Source organism: Bombyx mandarina, chromosome 05, assembly GCF_030267445.1.
Source record: "Bombyx mandarina strain Sakado chromosome 05, ASM3026744v2".
NCBI lineage: Eukaryota > Metazoa > Arthropoda > Insecta > Lepidoptera > Bombycidae > Bombyx > Bombyx mandarina.
Window position 1 is genome coordinate 9,683,317 of NC_143212.1, and position 21,344 is coordinate 9,704,660.

The 21,344-nt window shown below is 36.0% G+C and overlaps 2 protein-coding genes across 2 annotated transcripts; one reads left to right on the plus strand and one right to left on the minus strand.

Moving 5' to 3' along the window:
* Positions 1-622: 622 nt before the first annotated feature.
* Positions 623-14,895, minus strand: LOC149502967 (ras GTPase-activating-like protein IQGAP1). Its single transcript, XM_089727679.1, has 14 exons — positions 14,763-14,895; positions 14,402-14,661; positions 10,942-11,019; positions 9,400-9,544; positions 8,246-9,325; positions 7,329-8,164; positions 6,333-7,195; positions 4,659-4,884; positions 4,127-4,291; positions 3,468-3,647; positions 3,101-3,241; positions 2,368-2,521; positions 1,853-2,246; positions 623-1,622 (listed from the first exon to the last, which is right to left on the minus strand). The coding sequence occupies exons 1-14, from the start codon at positions 14,809-14,811 to the stop codon at positions 1,262-1,264; spliced, it is 4,932 nt and encodes a 1,643-aa protein (XP_089583805.1). The 5' UTR covers positions 14,812-14,895; the 3' UTR covers positions 623-1,261.
* On the plus strand, positions 12,803-16,122 carry LOC149502968 (uncharacterized). The gene is made up of 2 exons (XM_089727684.1): positions 12,803-15,688; positions 15,763-16,122. Exons 1-2 carry the CDS (start codon positions 15,372-15,374, stop codon positions 15,989-15,991), a joined length of 546 nt encoding a protein of 181 aa, XP_089583810.1. The 5' UTR covers positions 12,803-15,371; the 3' UTR covers positions 15,992-16,122.
* The last annotated feature ends 5,222 nt before the right edge of the window (positions 16,123-21,344 follow it).

Consider the following 21,344-nt stretch of genomic DNA (forward strand, 5'->3'; position numbering starts at 1 on the left):
GGAACGTCGACCTCCATGACGACCTGGATTTAGAGTCCATCAGTAAGTAACTGCAGTTGGCGTCGATGCGCCACTTCGATAAAGCGGCACGACACGAGAACCCTCTCGTGGCCGCCGGTAACTACATTCCCGATCCTGCGGAAAGAATGGAAAGCAGTCGACGTCGCCCCAAATTCGTCATTTCGGATCCTCCCGATTCACTAACGGTGCTTTTGGTACCTCAAGCACCGGTCACCGTTCTTGTCGAAACCGTCGCTTGCGACGAAGGGCTCGACGAGTAAATTAACCCTCAGACACAGTCCACTGAGTTTCTCGTCGGATCTTCTCAGTGGGTCGCGTATCCGATCCGGTGGTAGACTCTGCGAAGCACGGCTCTTGCTAGGGTTCGTGTTAGCAACGTCGTCAGGTTTGAATTTTGAAGTTTTGCAAAACTTAGCCAATGCTTTTCTACTGCTTTGCAGAACTTTAATTGTTAAGAATATCCAATATATATACGTATGTTCGGGGGTAGGCTCTCGTACGGCGAAAATTTTGTCAACAATTTTGTTCTTATGAGTTTATTAAGTAAAAAGCTTGTATGTTGTTCATGTGGGCACCTTTTATTAAATAAGAAGAATGAAAGTGGCTTGTTGAAAATAAAGATTTTATTATTTAACATTAAAATTTTAAAGTAATGTACTTGTATAAAAAATGTGAAGTGGCTCCGTTCTCGAAGCAGGAGAAAGAATAATGTACTATTTAAATAATTCATTGAGTTTCTTAGATTATTTGAAAATTCTAATAACTAAAAACATGGTATAACACTATAAAAAACAATAGCCTAAAAAAAGGTTTATCAATAAAAGTTAATTTGTAAAATGTTATTTTATGACTGTTATAATCAGTGGAGGGTAGCTTTAAGGAAGCTTCGAGAAGAGTTCCATAAAAATACCTAAGCTGAGTTTTGGTTGCAGCATACAGATAGCGCGCGCGATATTACACTGTGAATGTTTTTTTTTTGCTTGTACTGCACAACTTCATTAATGTTAAAATTTGCGTTATTTGTAGGATTATAATTAACTTATATGTACGTATATGTATATTAAATTAAGTCGCATAAAACAAAGGAACAAAATTATAAAAACAGGTACTGTAATTTACATTATCAATATTTGGTAAAATAATACTTCATAAAAGGATTAGGAATTTGTGATTGCCTCGGTGTAAAATTTAGAACTTTATGGCATAAATGCGTGCTTATCAATTATAACTATCACAATGTTCAGGATTTACCATAAAACTTACTATTTAACAAAAATATCAATAAGTTCACATTGATTTTAGCTTTACCGAACATATCCATAACTGCACAGCCTTCATATTGTTTTTGCAATAAATCTTGTATGTCGATGTCAATTGATTCCATTTCAATACCCATGAATTTCCCCTTCACTGTGAACACTCCATTAAGATCAGTTGGCGTTATTTCAAATTGAACATTTTTGAACTGTGATGGCGAAAGTCCGTCAATTTCTAATAGTACACCCCTTTCCAATAATTTCGCACCCGAATATTTGACTGTTAATTTCGATTTTAGTTTTTGCATATCCTTTCCGGATCTCCGTAAGCACGCGTGCACACTTCTGTAAAGAACATTACTATATAAATATAAGGCTTGTATACCACCAGTACTCTTAAAGTCACAGTGATTTGTGTCAATGCAGCTAAAAAGAATTTATTTAAGGTAAAGTGTATAACTACAAGGATACTCTCCTTTATACCTAACAAGTTGGACGAACAGATTAACGAAAAAATTTCTAGATCAATTTTATTTTTATTTTTAATATATTAAAAAAGCAGTTTAAATTATTACCTTTTACCAGCATGAAGATTAGCAAGACATGATTTAATGTATTCATCATAAGATTTACATTTTTCTTCATAATATTTAGTTTTTTCAAGTAGGCTTTGTTTAGTACGTGTTAGTGTTGCTAGTGCTCGTTTTTGGGCCTGCCTATATTTACTTTTATTACAGAGATCAAGTGCTATTGATGTGACTATCGCTTGATAGCCATCTTCTCTCGTGACGTATCCTTCATCTTCAAGCATTTGTAAGTTCCTACGTAGCTTGGAAATATGCTCTCGCAATGTCATGGCTTCGTCTTGCTTCGATTGTCCGGAGTAGATGCGTTTTTGTATTTTTTGAGCATATTGCTCCTGCTGTTCTTTCGTAGTACCGATAACCAGTGCCTCTAGCAAGTGTTCACCTATAAAATAATTCATTAGAATTAGTTATTTTTGCTTTAGTAACATTACTGTTTAAAAAATTACAAGAATTGAACACAATGTCTGTCAATAACTTTATTTTATATTTAATATTGAAATTACCATTCAAATATGGAAGTATGGCGACACATAACTCTTTGGTTTTGATAAATAGTTTATTCAGATCTGCCATATCATCAGCAGGTGTTTGAAATTTATTCACGAGAGCCAAACACACTTCAAGTCTAGCATTCTCTTCAATAGTCTCTCCCATGGACTGCAAAATACAAAAATACGTTTATTTTATTAGTGTTGATTAAACGGTGACATGTAATTTTGAACAAAAAATTAAAACCTATCATAAATGTAATGAACACTCAAAACTACGAGTATAGATATTGATTTCTTCATATTTACGATACGCGTTTTGTAAAAATTATGATAATTAAAATATTATAGCCGCATGGACCTCTTTGCCTCCTTGTTTTGATGGCAACAGCACAATCCTTGTGGGTTCTTCTAAATGGATTAAACAATAGAAGAAAGCTGGCTAGGGTGTTCGGATTCATCATTTTCAGTATGTTCAGAGTTTCCGTTACTTTACCGAATTTTGTGAATTTCATTCATATTCGTTAACTAATAGCACAATATAATATTCAAAATTATTCGTATGCCAATTTAAAAGCATTTATAATCATTCAAACCATTCAACATTTTTCGAAACTACGAAAAGTGGACACTAGTTGTTAAATGACATCAAATATTAACGCGTTTAATCCGTTACATTACTTTTCATTATATCTACTCGTGAAAACGAAGAGTATTTATAGATAAAATAGGATACAATATTGCTTACTCCGTCCACGTCCCTAGCGGCTAGTTGCGCGATGGTCGGCACTTCTCCCAAGTCGTCCAATAGTTCGTTTAGACGATCGCTTGGATCCGGTGCTATTATATCTTGGTATTCAATCAGTAGCGAGTGAGTGTCTACGATTTCCTGTAATTTTTTATTTTATAGCATGTAAGGAAATCTGGTCCTTGTAATTTTACTCTATAATAATGGACGTATGGCTTGGTAAGTCTGTAGTTTCCACCACTATTTTTTAAAACTAAAGAGGTCTTCCCTCAAGTCTCAATGGATATATTTACATTTAGATGTCAGCGGGATCGTGAGCTACTCAAACTAATAGCTCATAAAAAAGTAAAAAGTGTGATAAAGTTACCTGAACAGTTATACATATATGCGGATGATGAAGTAGCGTGGCTTCGGTATATTCGTCAACAGCAAAGTACTCTTCAAGCGTTGGACCGCGACAACAACGCCTAAATAGCTCCTTCATTTTCTCGTGGCATTCGACGATAAATGGATTTAAGCATCGCAGGTGACTTGACTCTTCACCAAACTTTAAAAAGAAAAAACAACATTAAAGGTTAAGGTAATGTAAAAAAAATTGGTACATACTACATGACATTATCCTTTTTTTTACATTTAGAATAGTCCGTTTCTCAAAGTACACGTAGGTGTTCTTTTTAATTGCCATTGACAATTTAATTCATGAATAAAGCCTTTGTCTATTAGATGGTCGAAACTGATGGAAAATTTATTTGGTTTAAATAAATACTCCTTTTACTAATACTGAATTAATAATCAACTAGAGAACATTGAACATCACTATAATAACGTAATATGCATTATATTTTTATATTGATTAAATTTGCGGCTCGGCCTCTGGCATTGCTGAAGTCCATAGGCGACGGTAACCACTCACCATCAGGTGGGCCGTATGCTCGTCTGCCTACAAGAGCAATAAAAAAAACTTATTCCTGTAGGATATAAAACGTATAGTAGAAATTTTAATGTATAATTAAGTCAATTACTCACGCCTTTTTTTGCGGCAGAAAAATGCAAAATTTTCGCAACAGAGGCGAGGTTTTTTCTCTGATCTGTGGTCAGTTCACAGCCATTCGGTAAGTTTACAATATGAAATGCATCGGGAGCTACTATTGCGGCGTTCAAGAACTGGTAGTAAATCAAATTACCGATAACCTGGAATGTTCAATTCGATATAACAGAATTAACTTTTGATTAGTTTTAGTGCACAACTTATCTTCTCCATATTCTTGTACGCTTCTGAGACGTGGACCCTCAAGGCCCGTACCCGATCGAGAATTGACGCATTTGAAATATGGTGTTGGCCCAAAATGTTGGGCATACCTTGGACGGAGCGCCGAACAAATGTGTAAATTCTTTCGGAGCTAAACGTCAAGACCCGTCTATCTGAACGTTGGAGGAAGCTGGTGCAGAAACCAGACCAAGGTGGTCACGAAACTCAGTAATGAGGAAACGACGCAGAAGAAGTGCACAACAACAATATTTTTTAAAACAAAGTAAAAAATTGTAATTCATATCTTACTTTTAAGATATCTTTTTCTGGTGTATACGGGAATTTCGTAGTTAGAGCTCTATGCAACACTCTAGCCATATACGTTATGCAAAAAGGTAAAAGCTCTGTCGATCTTGTTATTTTATCCAGAAATATTGTCACAATCGTTTTTAATTGACCAAGGGCCGTTTGTAATCTAGCTTTGACTTCTGGGTATGTGAGCGCTTCTTCTTGTGTAACAGAGTATGGAAGATTTCTGAAATAAGTGTACATGGTTTATGAAATGTAACTTTGTTTCTTTGTTTTATTGCTTTCATGGGTGGACTACTGGGGTGCTACCTGGTGTTGGGTGGTTCCCATAGCCCATAGATAACAACAACGTAAATGTCACCACTCACCTTGCAAGGTCTCAGTTTTACAGTACAACACCTACCACATGCTTCAAACCGAAACGCATTACTGCTTCACGGCAGAAATAAGCAGAGTAGTGATACCTATCCGTGCGGACTCACAAAACGTCTTTCCTACCACTAATTACGCCTATCATAAATTTTGCGGGTTTGATTTTTATTAAACGATGTTATTCCTTCACCGTGGAAGTTATCTTTTTTTCCCTACCTATGCTGATAGCCTTGAGAGGCTATTTCAGCTTCACCCTACCGTGTAGATGGGCTCACGGGGCTCAAATCGGAAGTGTTGCTAACACTGGCCCTAGCAAGAGCAGTGCTTCGCAGAATATACCACCGGATCGGAAAAGCGCCCCACTGAAAAGATCCGACTTGAAATTATAAACTCTGAATAAGAATTTATTGTACTACAATTATAATGTTTGATTGCCATCTTGCAACCTTATTGCTTATCTAGAAGCATAGAATAAAAAATAAAAAAATTGAATAGAGCATAGAATAAAAAAAATAAAAATCGGGATGGAAAAATAGGGGTTGGTCGTCTAAGAGTGAAAATTTAGAGTAATATGATTTTTTTTATTTTAAGTCAGGACAAAATAAAAATAAAAACTTGCCAAAAAAATTTAAGTTTACAATTAACAAATAAAAAATAGGGATTGATCATAGAGGGATGAAAAATTGAGAGTAACATCAGATTTTTTATTTTAATTCATGACAAAATAAAAATAATAATGAAAATCTTGCCAAAAAAATTTAAGTTTATAATTAACAAATAAAAAATAGGGGTTGATCGTAGAGGGGTGAAAATTTAGGGTTGTATGTATTTTTGTATGCTATATCATAAAAAAATAAAAACACAAAATTTTGTCTAAAAAATAAAAATAAAAATTTAGGGGTGGATCACCCTTAGCATTTAAGGCTTCGTCAAACAGAACGCGTAATTAGCGCGCGTCAGAGCGCTACGCTATAACGCCGAGATGTGATGTACTACTGTGGTAACATACCGTCACACAGACACACTGTTTGACGGTATGTTACCATAGCCATAGTAGTACAACACATCGCGGCGTCATAGCGCGGCGTTAGTTTAGCGCTCTCACGGGCGCTAAGTACGCGTTCTGTTTGACGAAGGCTTTAGGGGGATGAAAAATAGATGTTGTTCCATTCTCAACCCTGGCCAATATGCACGCTAAGATTCACGAAAATTGGTCGAGCCGTTTCGGAGGAGTTCAATCACGCACCCCGTGACACGAGAATTTTATATATTAGATTAAAAGTAAATTTTGTTCAAACTTACGATATTTTCCCAGTTTTCATCTCGTTTTCATTTCTCCAAGCTTTATAGATTTCTACTGGACCCGTTTCAATATTTAAATCTTTGTCCCTTAACATTTTTTCGACCAAGGGTCCTATAATTGTTTGCAGGCTGTTCAATCCAGAAAGCTGTCTCGAAAGGCTTACCGCCATTTTTAGTACCAGCGGAGTCGACGAGATAATATCAAAAGGTTTAACAACCTTACAACTTATTTCTTCCTCCAATGTAAATCTAAATAGCTTTAGAAGCAGATACTCATCTCTTGTGTAAGCCCCAAAATTGTAAAGGCTAAGTACGACGTTTTGTAAGAAGAAATTAGTTTTATTTTGCGGTATACAAAACAGTAATTTGGACAAGTAAGTGGGGTTTGTTTGCAGTTCATAGAACAGATGTTGGTATCCGTCTAAAAGTCTTTTGGATTCTTTAGTGAGGGATTTTAAGCCTTTAACGGCTGTTGTAACTGTCATGAAAGAGCCTTTGCCATCAGGGCGATTTTGAAAGACAAGTTTAGTCATCGAATGATGTTTGACTAGATTATTTAACTTTAGACCAAATGCCGCAACGTCCTGTAAAGCTATACGGTTTTGTACCAGCAAACCTATTTTTAAATCCATGTCATCGATTTGCTTGGATAGCTCCTGATTCTTTCGGATAGACTGCACGACTTCCGATTTCAGTGATTGTAATTCAATTTCCCTGTCGTAGTCTTCAGTCGAGAAATCTAGTAATGGAATGAACTTTTTAACGATTCTGAGCGGTGGATTCCGCGAGTGAAATAAAGCAGTGAAACATTGACGTGCGCGACGACCTCTCCACATAGCTTGAATTTTCACTATTTTGTGTTCCTGTAGTTAAAATACACAAAAATGTACTTATTATTCGCGTTAGTATTGTGGTAAAACATTTATTGCCAAATAACGATAATTCTTTTGAAATCTTAAGTCGCCAATATTAAACTTAACATTAGTGATTGATTACCTGACTTTTGTACCATGCCATTGGATTTTGTTTGCGTTCCCGTTTCAATTTTGCTTCAATTGTTTTCATTTTTATTAATGTCCCGTATCGCTTGTAGATCAACAGCATTCTCCACCAAGCTTGAATTTTAATAACGTATTCTTCATTTGCCATAAACAACTTCAGTCTGTCAGTCATTCGTTTCCTAAGCAGATATCCTTTGCAATATGCTTGGAGTTTTACGACAGATCTTTCTATTAACGTTTGTTTGTATTTATTTACGTGGTGTTTATTAGTTTTCTCTACTATTCCAGAGATATCTTTCGTAGTCAAATATCGTGCATACGGTACGAAGTCTTTAGGAGTTGTCCAGCTATACGTATATGATTCGACGTCTATGTAGACAGTGTTCCCAACATCCGTGTGGCAAACTATCCAAGGACAAATAAATTGACCTTTCTTTTTCAATGCTTTTGAAAACATTTGAAAATATACATCCTTACATGATGCTTCTACATTATCAGAAATTGCCAAAACTGGATTTCTGATCGTATTAAAAAAACTATCAACGTTATTTTTTAACACAGCTACATTCAGTTGGACTATAGCCTCAGTCAACTCTTTTACTTTGTATGACTCTACATTAACTTGGTTGATTACATCCAAAACATCATCGATCCAAAGATTTTGGGATTCTTTTCCTAGTAACAATTTTTTCAGCATGCGTAAATATAGATGTTTTTCTTCTTTATGCAAACGGGAAGGCAATTTCAAACTTGAACTGTTTAATAATATCATCAGTGACTCCACATCATCCTCCAATACCGCCTTATTTATACCGTCTATTACAAGAATCACTGAAAAAATCATCGTTATCCTGAATTTTGAAAAACATTTTGATAAATTTGACTAGGTAATAAAAATTATTGCATACTTACGCTCTTCGTTATCGTCATCTTTCATGTTCACCATTTGAATTGTGTCATGGATATCTTCAAAAGTCAGAAGCGGACATGCACACTGTTCTTTTATCTTTATTTGTAAAGCGATTGCTAAAGCGGATAGGTATCTGCGTCTGCAATGAGCTCGCAATCCTTCAAGCTGAATTTGTTTCGAATTCAGAGCATTCCAAACTGCTAATTCATCACCTCTGTCTACAGCGTGTGACACAGTCGCTACGGCCGATAAATAAGAGACTGAAGCAGCAATTTCGTTTTCATTAAGATTTTTCTCTAACTCGCATCTCTCCAATCTCATCTCTTCATACAACAAAGGAGCAGCAAATTCGTCAACCTTGATGTTTAATTCTAAATGAGGATTGATTAATGCTTTATACAAATCGGTCGGAGAACCCTCTTCCAACACTTTATTTACATTTGCAATAGCGCTTTTATGATCTGTGTGCTCAAGAGATTTGCGATTTCCTTCATTGATTATGTTTTGAAATATTTTATGCCAATTCGGAACACTTTCGACATCAATGTCTTTGTTACATTCAATAGTCTCTTGAACTACATCACAGTAAAAATCTAAATTATGATGGTCGTAACCCTTTATATGGACCCATTCTTCAGTAAAGATTTTGTGTAAGCTCTTGACATCGTTATGTTTAGAGGCAGAACAAAGATTTTTCCATAAATATTTATAATTAACTGCTGTGATGTGCCCTTGTATTTCTACCGTAGTTAAAAGTTCATCATATTCGTCTGGTAAATAGCTATCATTAAGAGAACGATTATGAGCAGCCTGAATTTTATCTTGCTTGGCAATATGTAAAGCTTTTTTGTATTCATCTATTAGCCGATTTTGAACATGCTTCAACTTTAGCTGTGGGTTCAGAATGGCAGCCGTTATAGACTTTTCTGTATCAAGTAATCTGTTTAATTCAATAAGGGCTTTGAGCATAGCAGAACCATCTCCTTTATTATTGATTGATAAAATTCCACCTATCTTTTGAAACATTGGCATTGGTTGTTCACATTTTTGTAAATCCTTTGACACGACGTCTAATTCATCGTCTACAATAAACAAAAATTATTAGGTACTCATAGCGTTATTTTAGGAAATGAGTAACAGAAACAGGGCACTGTACCTGTGAAGGCAATTTTGCCAAACACGTCATGAATAAGTGGAGCTTTTCCAAGTTTAAAGAGATGCGAACTTAAAGCATGTATGCAATAAATTACACGAGGCATGTTCTTTTTATCATAAATGTCGGTCGTTTCTGGTTGAAACGTCTGAAGAAAGAGAATCCATTAGCATAGTTGTGTACCGGGCTTTCAGGTGTGCCCGCCAGTACGTTTAAAGGTATTTAGTATACTCCATCTGTCATAGTCTACTACGGTGGGACCTGTGGCACACTTATCCGCTGATTGATCTGTTCAATGTGTTTCGTAACGGTTATAATTTTACATAATATTTTTTGTTTAAAAAACATAGACATCATCGAGAGAAGGTAAATTTACAACACTTAAAAAAATGATGTTTTAGATTATGGTTCAGTACAGGCGATAAGGCATAGTTATATAAGAGTAGTTAAGGCACACGAGTAGATATCGCTATTCTATTATTTTTGTGGCAAATAATTGAAGATGTCTCAGACGCTCGCCAACAAGCTCTTGTGCAGAAGACTTCACTCGCTAAATCTAGTAGTATAGCCTCTCGAGGTTACTAGAATAGGTAGGCAAAAATACTGCAAAGTGACTTAGTTGGGGTATCGGGATGTGGTGACTACACAGTTAGCGACAATCTTCGTGCTTTAAATGTTACATACTTGCTTCGCGAATGTTGCGGACCGAAACAGCACAAAATATATATCTCTGACATGTCGTAGATTTGAAAAAACTTCACTTCCGAATCAATATCTCCCATGTCATTTTCTTCTGCGCTGTACCATAATAAAAATTTTAAGGCCAATCCCAAAGAAACGGAGTTGAGATCGTATATATGGCGTTTTTTTTTTGTTTGCTCATTTTATTTTATCAGCGCGGATGTAGAAATTCACACGCACTCGCAGGCTGCCACAGAGCAACTGTCTTCGCGCTGGTTGGAATTGTTGGAAACTAGCAGCTATATAGCTGACCACAGCGTTGACTGTGCTCGGCAACGATCGTCTATCGATGATGGTAATTGAACCCACTGAGTTTCTCGCCGGGCTTCTCAGTGAGTCGCGTTTCCGATCCGGTGGTAGATTCTGCGAAGCACGGCTCTTGCTAGGGTTCGTGTTAGCAACATCATCAGGTTTGAGCCCTGTGAGCTCACCTAGTAATTCGGCGAATTTAGAATAACCCCTCGAGGTTACTAGAATAGGTAGGAAAAAAAAAGATGGTAATTGAAAGTCAGGTTGAGAAACAGCTGTCTACACAATAGAAATGGGAGTGAAGTTACGCCAGCAGAGACTAGTTGACGATCCTCTAGCGACACCTTTAATGCACACCCTTCTGGTTTTATTAGTGTGAAAGTGGTTACAAAATTCAATTGGGACGTTAATATCGTGGTGGCATTCACGTTGTGATGTCTTAGCCTACCGAAACACATTTTGTGAAGAAAAAATATCCCGATGGTTTTAAGCATGTTAACTAATAAGTTAACATAAATAGCTTTACTGGTAAATTCGATTGAAACTAATACTTACTACGGGTAGCTCTGTTTTCTTCAGTATTTGAAGAAATTGATTAATATTATCAGTGTGTTTAAATTGAAGACCTAAGACCTGAAAAATATACGCTATCAGAAATCACGGTCTAGAGCAGGGGTGGGCAACCTTTTTAATCAATGGGCCAAATAAAATTTTTGTTTTTTTTGGCGGGCCGTAGATAGATTAACTCTTACTAATAATTTACAAAACTTTATTTTTTTAATAAAAACAAACAAGAACAGAACACCGAATTGATGGGAGAAAGTCGATAAATAAATTCAATTTTACAAATGCTTGGCGGGCCGCATGTTGCTCATCCTTGGTCTAGAGTCTAGAGTAAATGATCAAAAATTCAATTCAATTGAGACTTTGAGCTCGTTCCCACGGCAGTCATGAAGCTGTGTTATTATTAAAAAAGAGGTTGATTTAAAAAACCAACAAGGTAAGACATATTCTTTTATTCGACTTTCGAGAAAGTCGAAGTAATTAAAACTACTTTTACGGGTTGATGTTACGCTTTTATTATCATTATATTATATATATATGTACTGCCATTGTAGGCAGGCGAGCATACGGCACACTTGACGGTGAGTGAGTGGTTAGCGTCGTCCATCAACATCATCATCTCAGCCTGTCCACTTTCCACTGCTGAACATAGGCCTCTCCAATTGATGTCCAGGAGCACAGTCAAGCCGCTGCCTATCGTTAATTATTACACATTAAAGACACACCTCATCTGTCAAGATTTGAAACATCCGCAGTTTTAGAAACGTAATTTGTATTTTTAATGAAATAATTAATACTGGTCACAACAATACGAATCATAATAGAAATGAGCGTTTCTGGTTACAACAATGAATGTTTCTAACGTTCTAGCTTATGTCATGAATGAATCGTCACCCCACAGGTGAAGTTAACGAGAGGTTGCTCGTGTTATATTTTTTAATGCCGAAATACGTCAATATATTACGTGTGGTGGTTGTGGAATATCTATACTAATCTATACTTATATAATAATATTATAAAGAGGAAATTTTTGTTTGTTTGTTTGTATTGAATAGGCACCGAAACTACTGAACCGATTTGAAAAATTCTTTCAGTGTTTGCAACTATACACTATTCCCGAGTGACATAGACTATAATTTTATTTGAAAAAAATTAGGGATCCTTACTAAAACTCCAATAACGTAACCCAAAGTGTATAAAAATTACCTAACATATTCCTTAAGCCGCGTGCCCTGCGAAAACTATTGATGATAGAATAAAATAATGTACTACGACTTTGTAAAACACATTATTTACAAAAAGTGTCGCGACAGCCTATTAATATGTCTAACTATTAGTTATGCCGCAATAAGTGTTCTTTTATTTAAAAAAATAAAACAACGTCAAATATCGTTGAAATTTTCGATAAAGACCCGAGGGAAGCCGTAGCGGGCCGCTAGTGTGTAATATTTTTGCTAAATGACTCGGTAGGCCGTCATTAAGCCGTCCGGCGGGGGGCGGTAGTGGTGGTTCGCGGAAAATAAGATAGAGAGAGAATAACGCCGTCACGACCATCTGCCGTTTTTTGTTAGCAGGTTTAATGCTAAATATAGAGATATGTATATGGTCCACCTGCTCGTACTATTGCCATTTAAGTCATCATGATGCTTATGTTCATTAGCAGTGCTATCAAACAACTTCTGACTACCGAAAACAAAGAGAAATAGTGTCAATGCACTGGTGATTTATGAGACAATAATTAATATGTGATGATAAACCTTAAGAATTACATTGATTGCTCAGTTTGGTTGAGCAACTCATGATTGGACATATTATAAGCCAAAATGGTTATTAGTACCACTATTTGTTTCAGGGGTGTCCATTTTACAATACTATTCAGACATCAGCTACGTATCAAAAAGGTGTCAGAATTCATGAAGCTCCCATTTTCACTTAATGCACACTTTGCAACTGCTGTACTTTGCTGTGAACTCATTTGCCCTTTTAAACAACATGAAATATTCTAAAGAAGCGAAATCTATACATATAAATAAAATTGAAGTGTATGTTTGTAATATTCTAGCTTTAATAACCGCTTTTTAATACATGCATATGAATGTATATACGGTACATACACCAAAATAACATTTTACAATTTTTGTCTGTCTGTTCTGGCTAATCTCTGGAACGGCTGGACTGATTTTGACCAGACTTTCACTGATAGGTAGCTGATGATATAAGGAGTAACTTAGGCTACTTTTTTTAGACTAGCTTCGCCCTGAGGCGTCACCCGTGGTTATTGTTGTACGGCGGGATAGCATCACAGGACTCAGCTATCAATAATAAAATTTAATGTTTCCGAAGCGAAGCAAAGCTAAAAAATTGCTAGTTCTATAATATGATCTTATTTTGATGCAGTGATCCTGTAACACTCTAACTGCTGGGACAAAAGTTGTAGGTACAATTCCTAATTCAGGCAAACGTGAGTGTGACAAACAGGTTTATCTACTATATGCCAAGGCTCAGTATCTTTACATATCGAGGGGTGAAAGTCTATTTAGTTTAAGTGACATTTTGCAATATTACAGGAGAGCCATTTGAAGTTTAAAATTTGGAAAATAATATCATAACAAAAAAAACTTCTTCAGCTATTTCAATGGAGTGAACTTAATTGAAGTTCAATTAATAACATGGAACTGTTTGATGCTAACACCAAACAAGATGCACTTTTAATTAGAAAGATAAATGTCGCATTGTAGCTTAAACCTTTCTCCCCTCAATTAATTTTTTGTCATCTAATTTGGGGCCAGGCCAGGCATTTTTTAGGAAAAATGACTGTGTGCAATTTGTTCCCAATTATTTCTTATATATTAACTACTTATTTATTTGGGAATTTAAATGTCACATTTTAGTTTTACTAGTTTATTGTTAAAATTATTATTTCATCAGAAATATTAAATGGTCATAAATGGTTTCAGTATGAAATAATGAAGTCTAAAAGAAGCCATGTTTCTAATTCCATTATTTCCCGATTTAAGTTCTTTTTTGTTATACAAAACATACTTTGTAGCATATAAATTTTTTTTGGAAATTTTTTGGGAATTCCTGATAACACTAAATGAGACACTTTTTCTAACATATCTTAATTTTATTAAGATAATGATTGTAGTAGTTGAATAAAGCTTTCAAGTTGTTTTTAACAAAATACACACAAACACACACAACAAAATATGTTATGTTGACAAGTCGATTTGTGTATATTAAGTACTTTTAAAGATTAGGGATGTTCAGTTGCACATTGTCTACAGATAGACGATAAAAATTAATTTTGGTTGAGATGAGAGATGATGATAAGAATTTATTGGCAGTTGTTGTACAATGCACATGCACAAGTAAAATACTCCAACAATTGAATGTCGTGTTTTCTAAGATAACGGGGGAAGTACAGCTTGCTAATTATAAATTAACTTACCTTGTATCTCTTAAGATCAATGTCAAATATTTTATTTAAAGGAAGTGACTCAGGACTAATAAAATTTCCCAACTTGGCCAAATACACTCCATTACGCAAGCTTTCCTCAAATTCAGTGGCGGGAGGGAGTTTCTCTTTCAGGCAAGCTTCTACCCACGTCTTCGCTTCTTCAAGACGACAAAGATATTCATAAGCAATAGTCCTTTGTCTTATGAGGTCCATCTCCTGTCCAGTTTTGCGAACATCTGCATCACTTGAACCTGAACAAAATTTTGCTTTGGATAGTTTAATAGAATTGTCACAAAGTTGTACTCACTTTGATTCACCACTATTTAGAACGGCATAATGATTGCACGCTCACCATCATCAATTTTTCCAATTCGAATTTCGTCAGCATTTGCGGCAAACATAATGATGCAAGCACACAAAAGTATTGTTTTGTCATTTAGACTGTAAATAGCGTCACGTCGTTTTGGGTTTGGGTTCGATTTACTAAAATAGCCAGCGACTTTCCATACAATTAATTCAGTTTTACATTGCTTTCAAAACAAACTTTGAAAATAAAAGCCGGTAAAGTAGTTTTATTTTCCATCAAGAAAAGCGCAGGTATCACACCATACAGCCTAATTTTTTTAATATACTAGTCCCTAGGTGTTGTATTTTCTTTGCTATGGTGATGTGTGGGTATGAGCTTCAGTGGCCTAACAATATACATATCTCAAACACAACTAGCACTGGCTAAGAAATATTTAGTTTATTTTATTGGCATGTATAATAATATTTTTTTCTCTTTTGAAAATTACTGACTGTCATTAAAATTTGTCAAAAAACGTGAATGTGTGTCGTTGTGTGATTATAAAATTAATTGTTTTCCTGACCTCTAACACTTTTTTGCAAATTATTTTGAATTATTTGATGTGGTGTCAATACCAACAATTATAAATAATCCTACTGCATCATTTTGGTTAAAATGATTGACGAACAGGAAGCAATAGTTGAGTTTAATTTCGATATTCCCGAACCGGTTCCAGTTTGTAAATGTCTTCGTGACGATGAATCTTCTGAACAAATAGAAATACAACCACGTAAATTAAAAATATTATCAACCGTTTCTAGAACTGAGAATTATTTAATGGAACATCAAATCCCAGCACTAATGCGATTTTTACTAACAAAATTAATGAATCAAAAATCAGAAACGCCTTTAAGCTATTTAGAGAAACTACTGGATGACTGCATGTTATACCGTGCTGGATATGGATCAGCGCCTGTTTTATATGAAGACAAGTAACATTTTCGTAAGATATTTGACAATGAATGTTTAATTTCTTCTTGAAATAAAAGTAAACATTTATTTCCAGGCATTTAGAGGCTGTTATTAAGAGTTTTGATCCTAGTAATAGAGGTTGGTTAACTATTGGACAAGTTCGACGAGCTCACGATATTTTGGGATTAACTATGAAAGAATTCCAAACAGACCAAATACCTTGTCATACAGTCATGGATACATTAAAAAAATCGCAAGAGTCGGAACTATTACAATTATTATCTGCTGGGACAATGGCCCACGAAAAAGACCACGAAAATTAAATTTCAGCATCAAGTAGAAATTAAAAGTCAAACTAAAAAAACAAAAGCAAACCGTATTTGACTTATTTTTAGTCCAATGTTTAGAATTACAATGTTAAAAATATGTATAAAAAATATGAAACATAGAAAAACTGTTTAACTCTCGTCGAATCGTCACAAATCCTGCTAATGCATGTTGCATTTGAATTTGAACTCACAGTAAATTCCCAACATTATTTTATTATTCAAATTATTGAGGGTAACGGTTAACTATTTAAGTCATAAATGAAATAGAGCAATACAGCGGTAGAAGCACGCTAATAACAGAAACTACATTAATTTATATTGAGTTTCTAATCTAAACATTGCTAGTTGTACCTACATGCTGAAAAAACACTCGACAGAAATTTAATCAATTTAGTAATTTTGTTAACCAAAATGTTCATGAAATTTGTTAATCAGTCAAGTTATCTATCATCCTATTTCTATCGGATTTCAAGAAACTTTTTTTGGTATTGCAATTTAAACGTTATACACCGTTATTTATTTCAAATTTTTATCTACTATTTTCTTATAATCTACTTCATTTTCTTTCCATTAACTAACTTAGATCTTGCATGACGGCATCTTTTTACATGCCAGACAACGCTGAAGTAAATCTATTCTGAGAAATCAAAAAAAAACTGTCACCTATATTTTCATTGCCTTCCTAAATGGACTCAAACTAAACAAGTAGAAAACCGGTTAGTGTTAACGAATTTAGATAAAATGTAAAGAGAAAATCTAATACATAAAACGAGCTTACAACTATCTGTGAAATGCTGTGATAAAGCATAAATCGAATGAATTGATGAATCGAATGAATAAAAATAAAGCGATCACTGGACCTAAATAGTAATTATATTATCTATAGATTAAGCGAATAATTACTAAAATTCTTAAACTCAATTTAGTTCCAGGGTTTTAGAGGCTCAACAATAATTATACATTCGTCTGGTGCGAGCGAATGCCTTACATTAGAACCTTATTATGAAAAGTTATTGAAAAGGCAATTCTGACGTCTATGTGAAAGATATTTATTTGAAAAAATAGCGCAACACAATAACACAATGACCTCTTAACTTAGCCGCCTCTAATTACATATCTGATCCAGACAATCGGCAAAGCTAGCCGCCATTGTACAAAAGTTATCTTGTGGACTACTTCCGATCTACTTTCGGTGTTTTTGGGCATTCCACCGATTTCCCGTCGTCGAATGCGACAAAGAGTTCATCATGCAACCTAACCTGTAGACCCATGATTCATTTCTAGATTCGGTAGATTCTAGACAGTGGTAGATTTAGCAAAGCACTACCTACTCTTGCTAAAGAAAGTTCTCCCAGGCTGAGCCTGATAGCCGACTTGATTTTTTTAGGCAGTTGAAGAAAAACTATAAAATTAGTGAAAATGAGATTTTTAACACTCGCTTAGGAAACGCATTCCTTAACCACCCTTTAGACCAGTGATGCCAGGTGCACTGTAATTACAGTAGATTTGCGGTAATTTGCCCTACACACTGCAAATAACTACTAGTAGTGATGCGCAAAATGTATCACTGAGCTAAAAAGATAGATACATATCATTTCGCTCTAAAGACATATCACTCATTTGGCTCACTAGCTCAGTGATCCAATTCAATTGATTGATCTTTCAATCAATTCATTTCTTCGTCTAGATCATTTAGCTCAGTATATATCGTATCACTCACTTTGTATTGGAATATTTACAAGGGTCAGTTTATTTTGTAACTGTCACGGCCTATATATACATTTACTAATACACAATATAGTTTATTTACACTGTTTTATAAAATTTACTGGTTGGTATTAATTGACCTCTTGTGAGGCCCCACGGGTAGATACAACCACCCTGCCTATTTCTGCCGTGAAGCAACAATGCGTTTTGGTTTAAAGGGTGGGGCATCCGTTATAACCATACTGAGACCTCAGAACTTATATCTCAAGGCGGATGGCGCATTTACGTAGTAGATGTCTATGGGCTCGAGTAGCCACTTAATACCAGGTGGGCTGTGAGCTCGTCTACCCATCTAAGCAATAAAAAAATAAATAATTAAGTAAACTAGCATAGATAATACACATAATATTTGTCATTAGTCTTTACCATAAATAGTAACTATCATACTAATCTGTGCTAAATATTTGAGAAATGTTAGCCTGGACTTTTTGGCGGGAACTCTTCCGACTAGGCGCGTCGACACCTCCGCCTCCGCCATTCGCCCAATCACGATGTACGACCAGCCCATACCGTGGGCCCCGAAAGTCAAATACTTAGGCGACACCTCGACAGAAGGATGACATTCCGCCCCCATAATAATATAAAGACGATACGCGACCGTGCCGCCTTCATACTAGGACGTCTCTACCCGATGATATGCAGGCGAAGTAAAATGTCCCTTAGAAATAAGGTGACCCTACAAAACTTGCATATGCCCCGTCATGACCTATGCAAGTGTAGTGTTCACTTACGCGGCGCGCACTCACCTAAAATCATTTCAAGTCATACAATCCCGTTTTTGCAGGATAGCCGTCGGAGCCCCGTGGTTCGTCAGGAACGTCGACCTCCATGACGACCTGGACTTAGAGTCCATCAGTAAGTATCTTCAGTCGGCGTCGATGCGCCACTTCGATAAAGCGGCACACGAGAACCCTCTCATCGTGGCCGCCGGTAACTACATTCCCGATCCTGCGGAAAGAATGGAAAGCAGTCGACGTTGCCCCAAACACGTCATCTCGGATCCTCCCGATCCACTAACGGTGCTTTTAGGTACCTCAAGCACCGGTCACCGTTCTCGTCGAACCCGTCGCTTGCAACGAAGGGCTCGACGAGTAAATTAACCCTCAGACACAGCCCACTGAGTTTCTCGCCGGATCTTCTCATTGGGTCGCGTTTTCGATCCGGTGGTAGATTCTGCGAAGCACGGCTCTTGGTAGGGTTCGTGTTAGCAACGTCCTCAAGTTTGAGCCCCGTGAGCTCACCTACTAGTTAAGGTTCCGCTGAAATAGCCTCTCAAGGCTATCAGCTTAGGTAGGAAAAAAAAAGGCGGGAACGCGAGGAGTGAAGTTGTGTGATTTGTTTTATTTTGTCTATTTAGTGTTTCTTCGGGTTTAAATGTGTAATAACGGTGGTTTAACTGTTTAGTATCTGTGAAAGTGCACAAATGTGGGAAAATGAAACAAAGCCGCTGGACGTAACTTCTTGGGATCCTCCAAAAAGTCCACCGCAAAAATCTCAGTAAATGACCACCATTTTACTGAGATTATATTTCATCCCATATCATCTCATTTCATTTAATTTCATCCCAGTTGATTAATGTCTCAAATTCTCCATTTCATTTCAATATTTTTTTTATCATTGAAAGATTACTGGTGGCCCGGAGGCCTTTCCAGTTTCACCAGGACAGGGTTTCATTTCACTCCATATTATAATTTTTCATAAAAATATCCCGTATCGTATTATCTCATCTTATTTCATTCATTTCATTTCAAGCCATGCCATCTTTCATATTAATCAGCTTCATTTCATTTCATAATATCATATTTCATAATAAAATATATATAAAAAATATGTATATATGACGGCGCGCCAGTGATGGCTGAGCGGTAGTTTCCGTCATCACTCGTGTTCGGTTGAACTCAGTTTATTGGAATAAAAGTCAATAAAACCTTTTGAATAATCGTTATTGAAGCTCTCAACAAACAATTTTCACAATGACAGGGTAAACCGTCAGTTTCGTTTCAACTGACCGACTGACAGACTGATACGGACTGACTGACGGACTGAGACGGACTGACTGTCTACCACGGAATGACTGACTGTCTGACACGGAATGACTGACTGTTTGACACCACTGAAGTAGGAAACCTATGGAAATGAAACGTCAACAAAAAATTCGTGCCACTGTGACGTCATCTGGCCACAAAACATGGCGGTTTTAGTGCTGCCCAGAAGATTTTAATGTTAGTAGGTTTTATCGATAAACGTTCTTGGCTTATTTTATTTTAAATATTGTTGAGTATGAATGTATTTGTAGAATTTATACTTTAATAGGAATTAAGTATATTGTTCTGTGCAAAGATGATGTGATTTAGATATTATGTGAAATCTAAGACAAGTTCGTGCTTCAAATTTTCCAATTAAACGATATGACGATTTTTTAAATTTGCTACACTGGTTTTATAAAGTTGTAGTTTGCCGCAAAACATAAAGATATGGCATAGTACAGTGCCATCAGCCCATTTCTAGCATGCTGAATGTTATCGTATTTCGAGTACGTGTTTTTTTATATTTATATAAGTAATTGTACGTATAAAACAATATGTCGTGTCCCTACTATATAGGTCTATGTTTGACACCGACTGACTAACTTTCTGACACGGAATGAAACGACTCTGTCCACGTACCGCCATTTTATACTCTGGCGTTACGGAGTGAACCCTATATTTTTTGTGATATTTATCAAAACAACATTTTACCATTTAAAATAGTAATCAAAACAATGTCTTAATATTACCATACCATGTTGATACCATACCGTACCTATAATCGTATTTAAATTATGCCGGCCACTCACATGCGCACAAATATTCTTACATTGTACGAATGTTTGCGCGCATGTGAAGGGCCGTCAAACATTCATTCGCAAATCTAGCGGCTGTGCAAATGGGTTCGCATACTCAATTTGCGAACCCGTTTGTGCTTCCTCCTACACTTGTTTACGAATGTATCACGAATTTCTCCTCCTTTTTAATTCGTCAATAGAACATTGAAGAGAAAATGAGTTTTTAATTCTTTCCCAGACATCATTAACAGCCATGCTGTTTTTATGGGATTCCTTTTGATGAAGATACGCTACACAGTAGACGTCACGAACTATGAAAATGGCGTATAGTATACGTCCGTTACCTTCGCAATCATCGGCGCAACTGGGCAAGCGAATGTGTGGGAGACTACGCGAAGGTTCGAGGTTCGCGCGCTTTGATGTCTGTTAAAAAACCGACACAGCTTGGAAAACCACGAATGCAGCGAAAACTTTGCATAATCATTCGCAAATGTCGTCCTACACTTGTGGGTTTGCGTATTCGTGCGCATGTGAGAGACCGGTGTTAGACGAAGCCAGCTGACAGTAGCTAATGTCACTTTGTAAAATAATGTTGCTATATTTAAAGTAATAATGATGCGTTCAGTTCTCGTTCAATCACATGAATGAACAATGAGTGTGAAGAGTTAATCATTTCAAACTATAAAAGAATATTATTTCTATTTTACAATAAAATTGTATTAAAGTGCTCCAATATATGTTACTAGTAGTATGTAA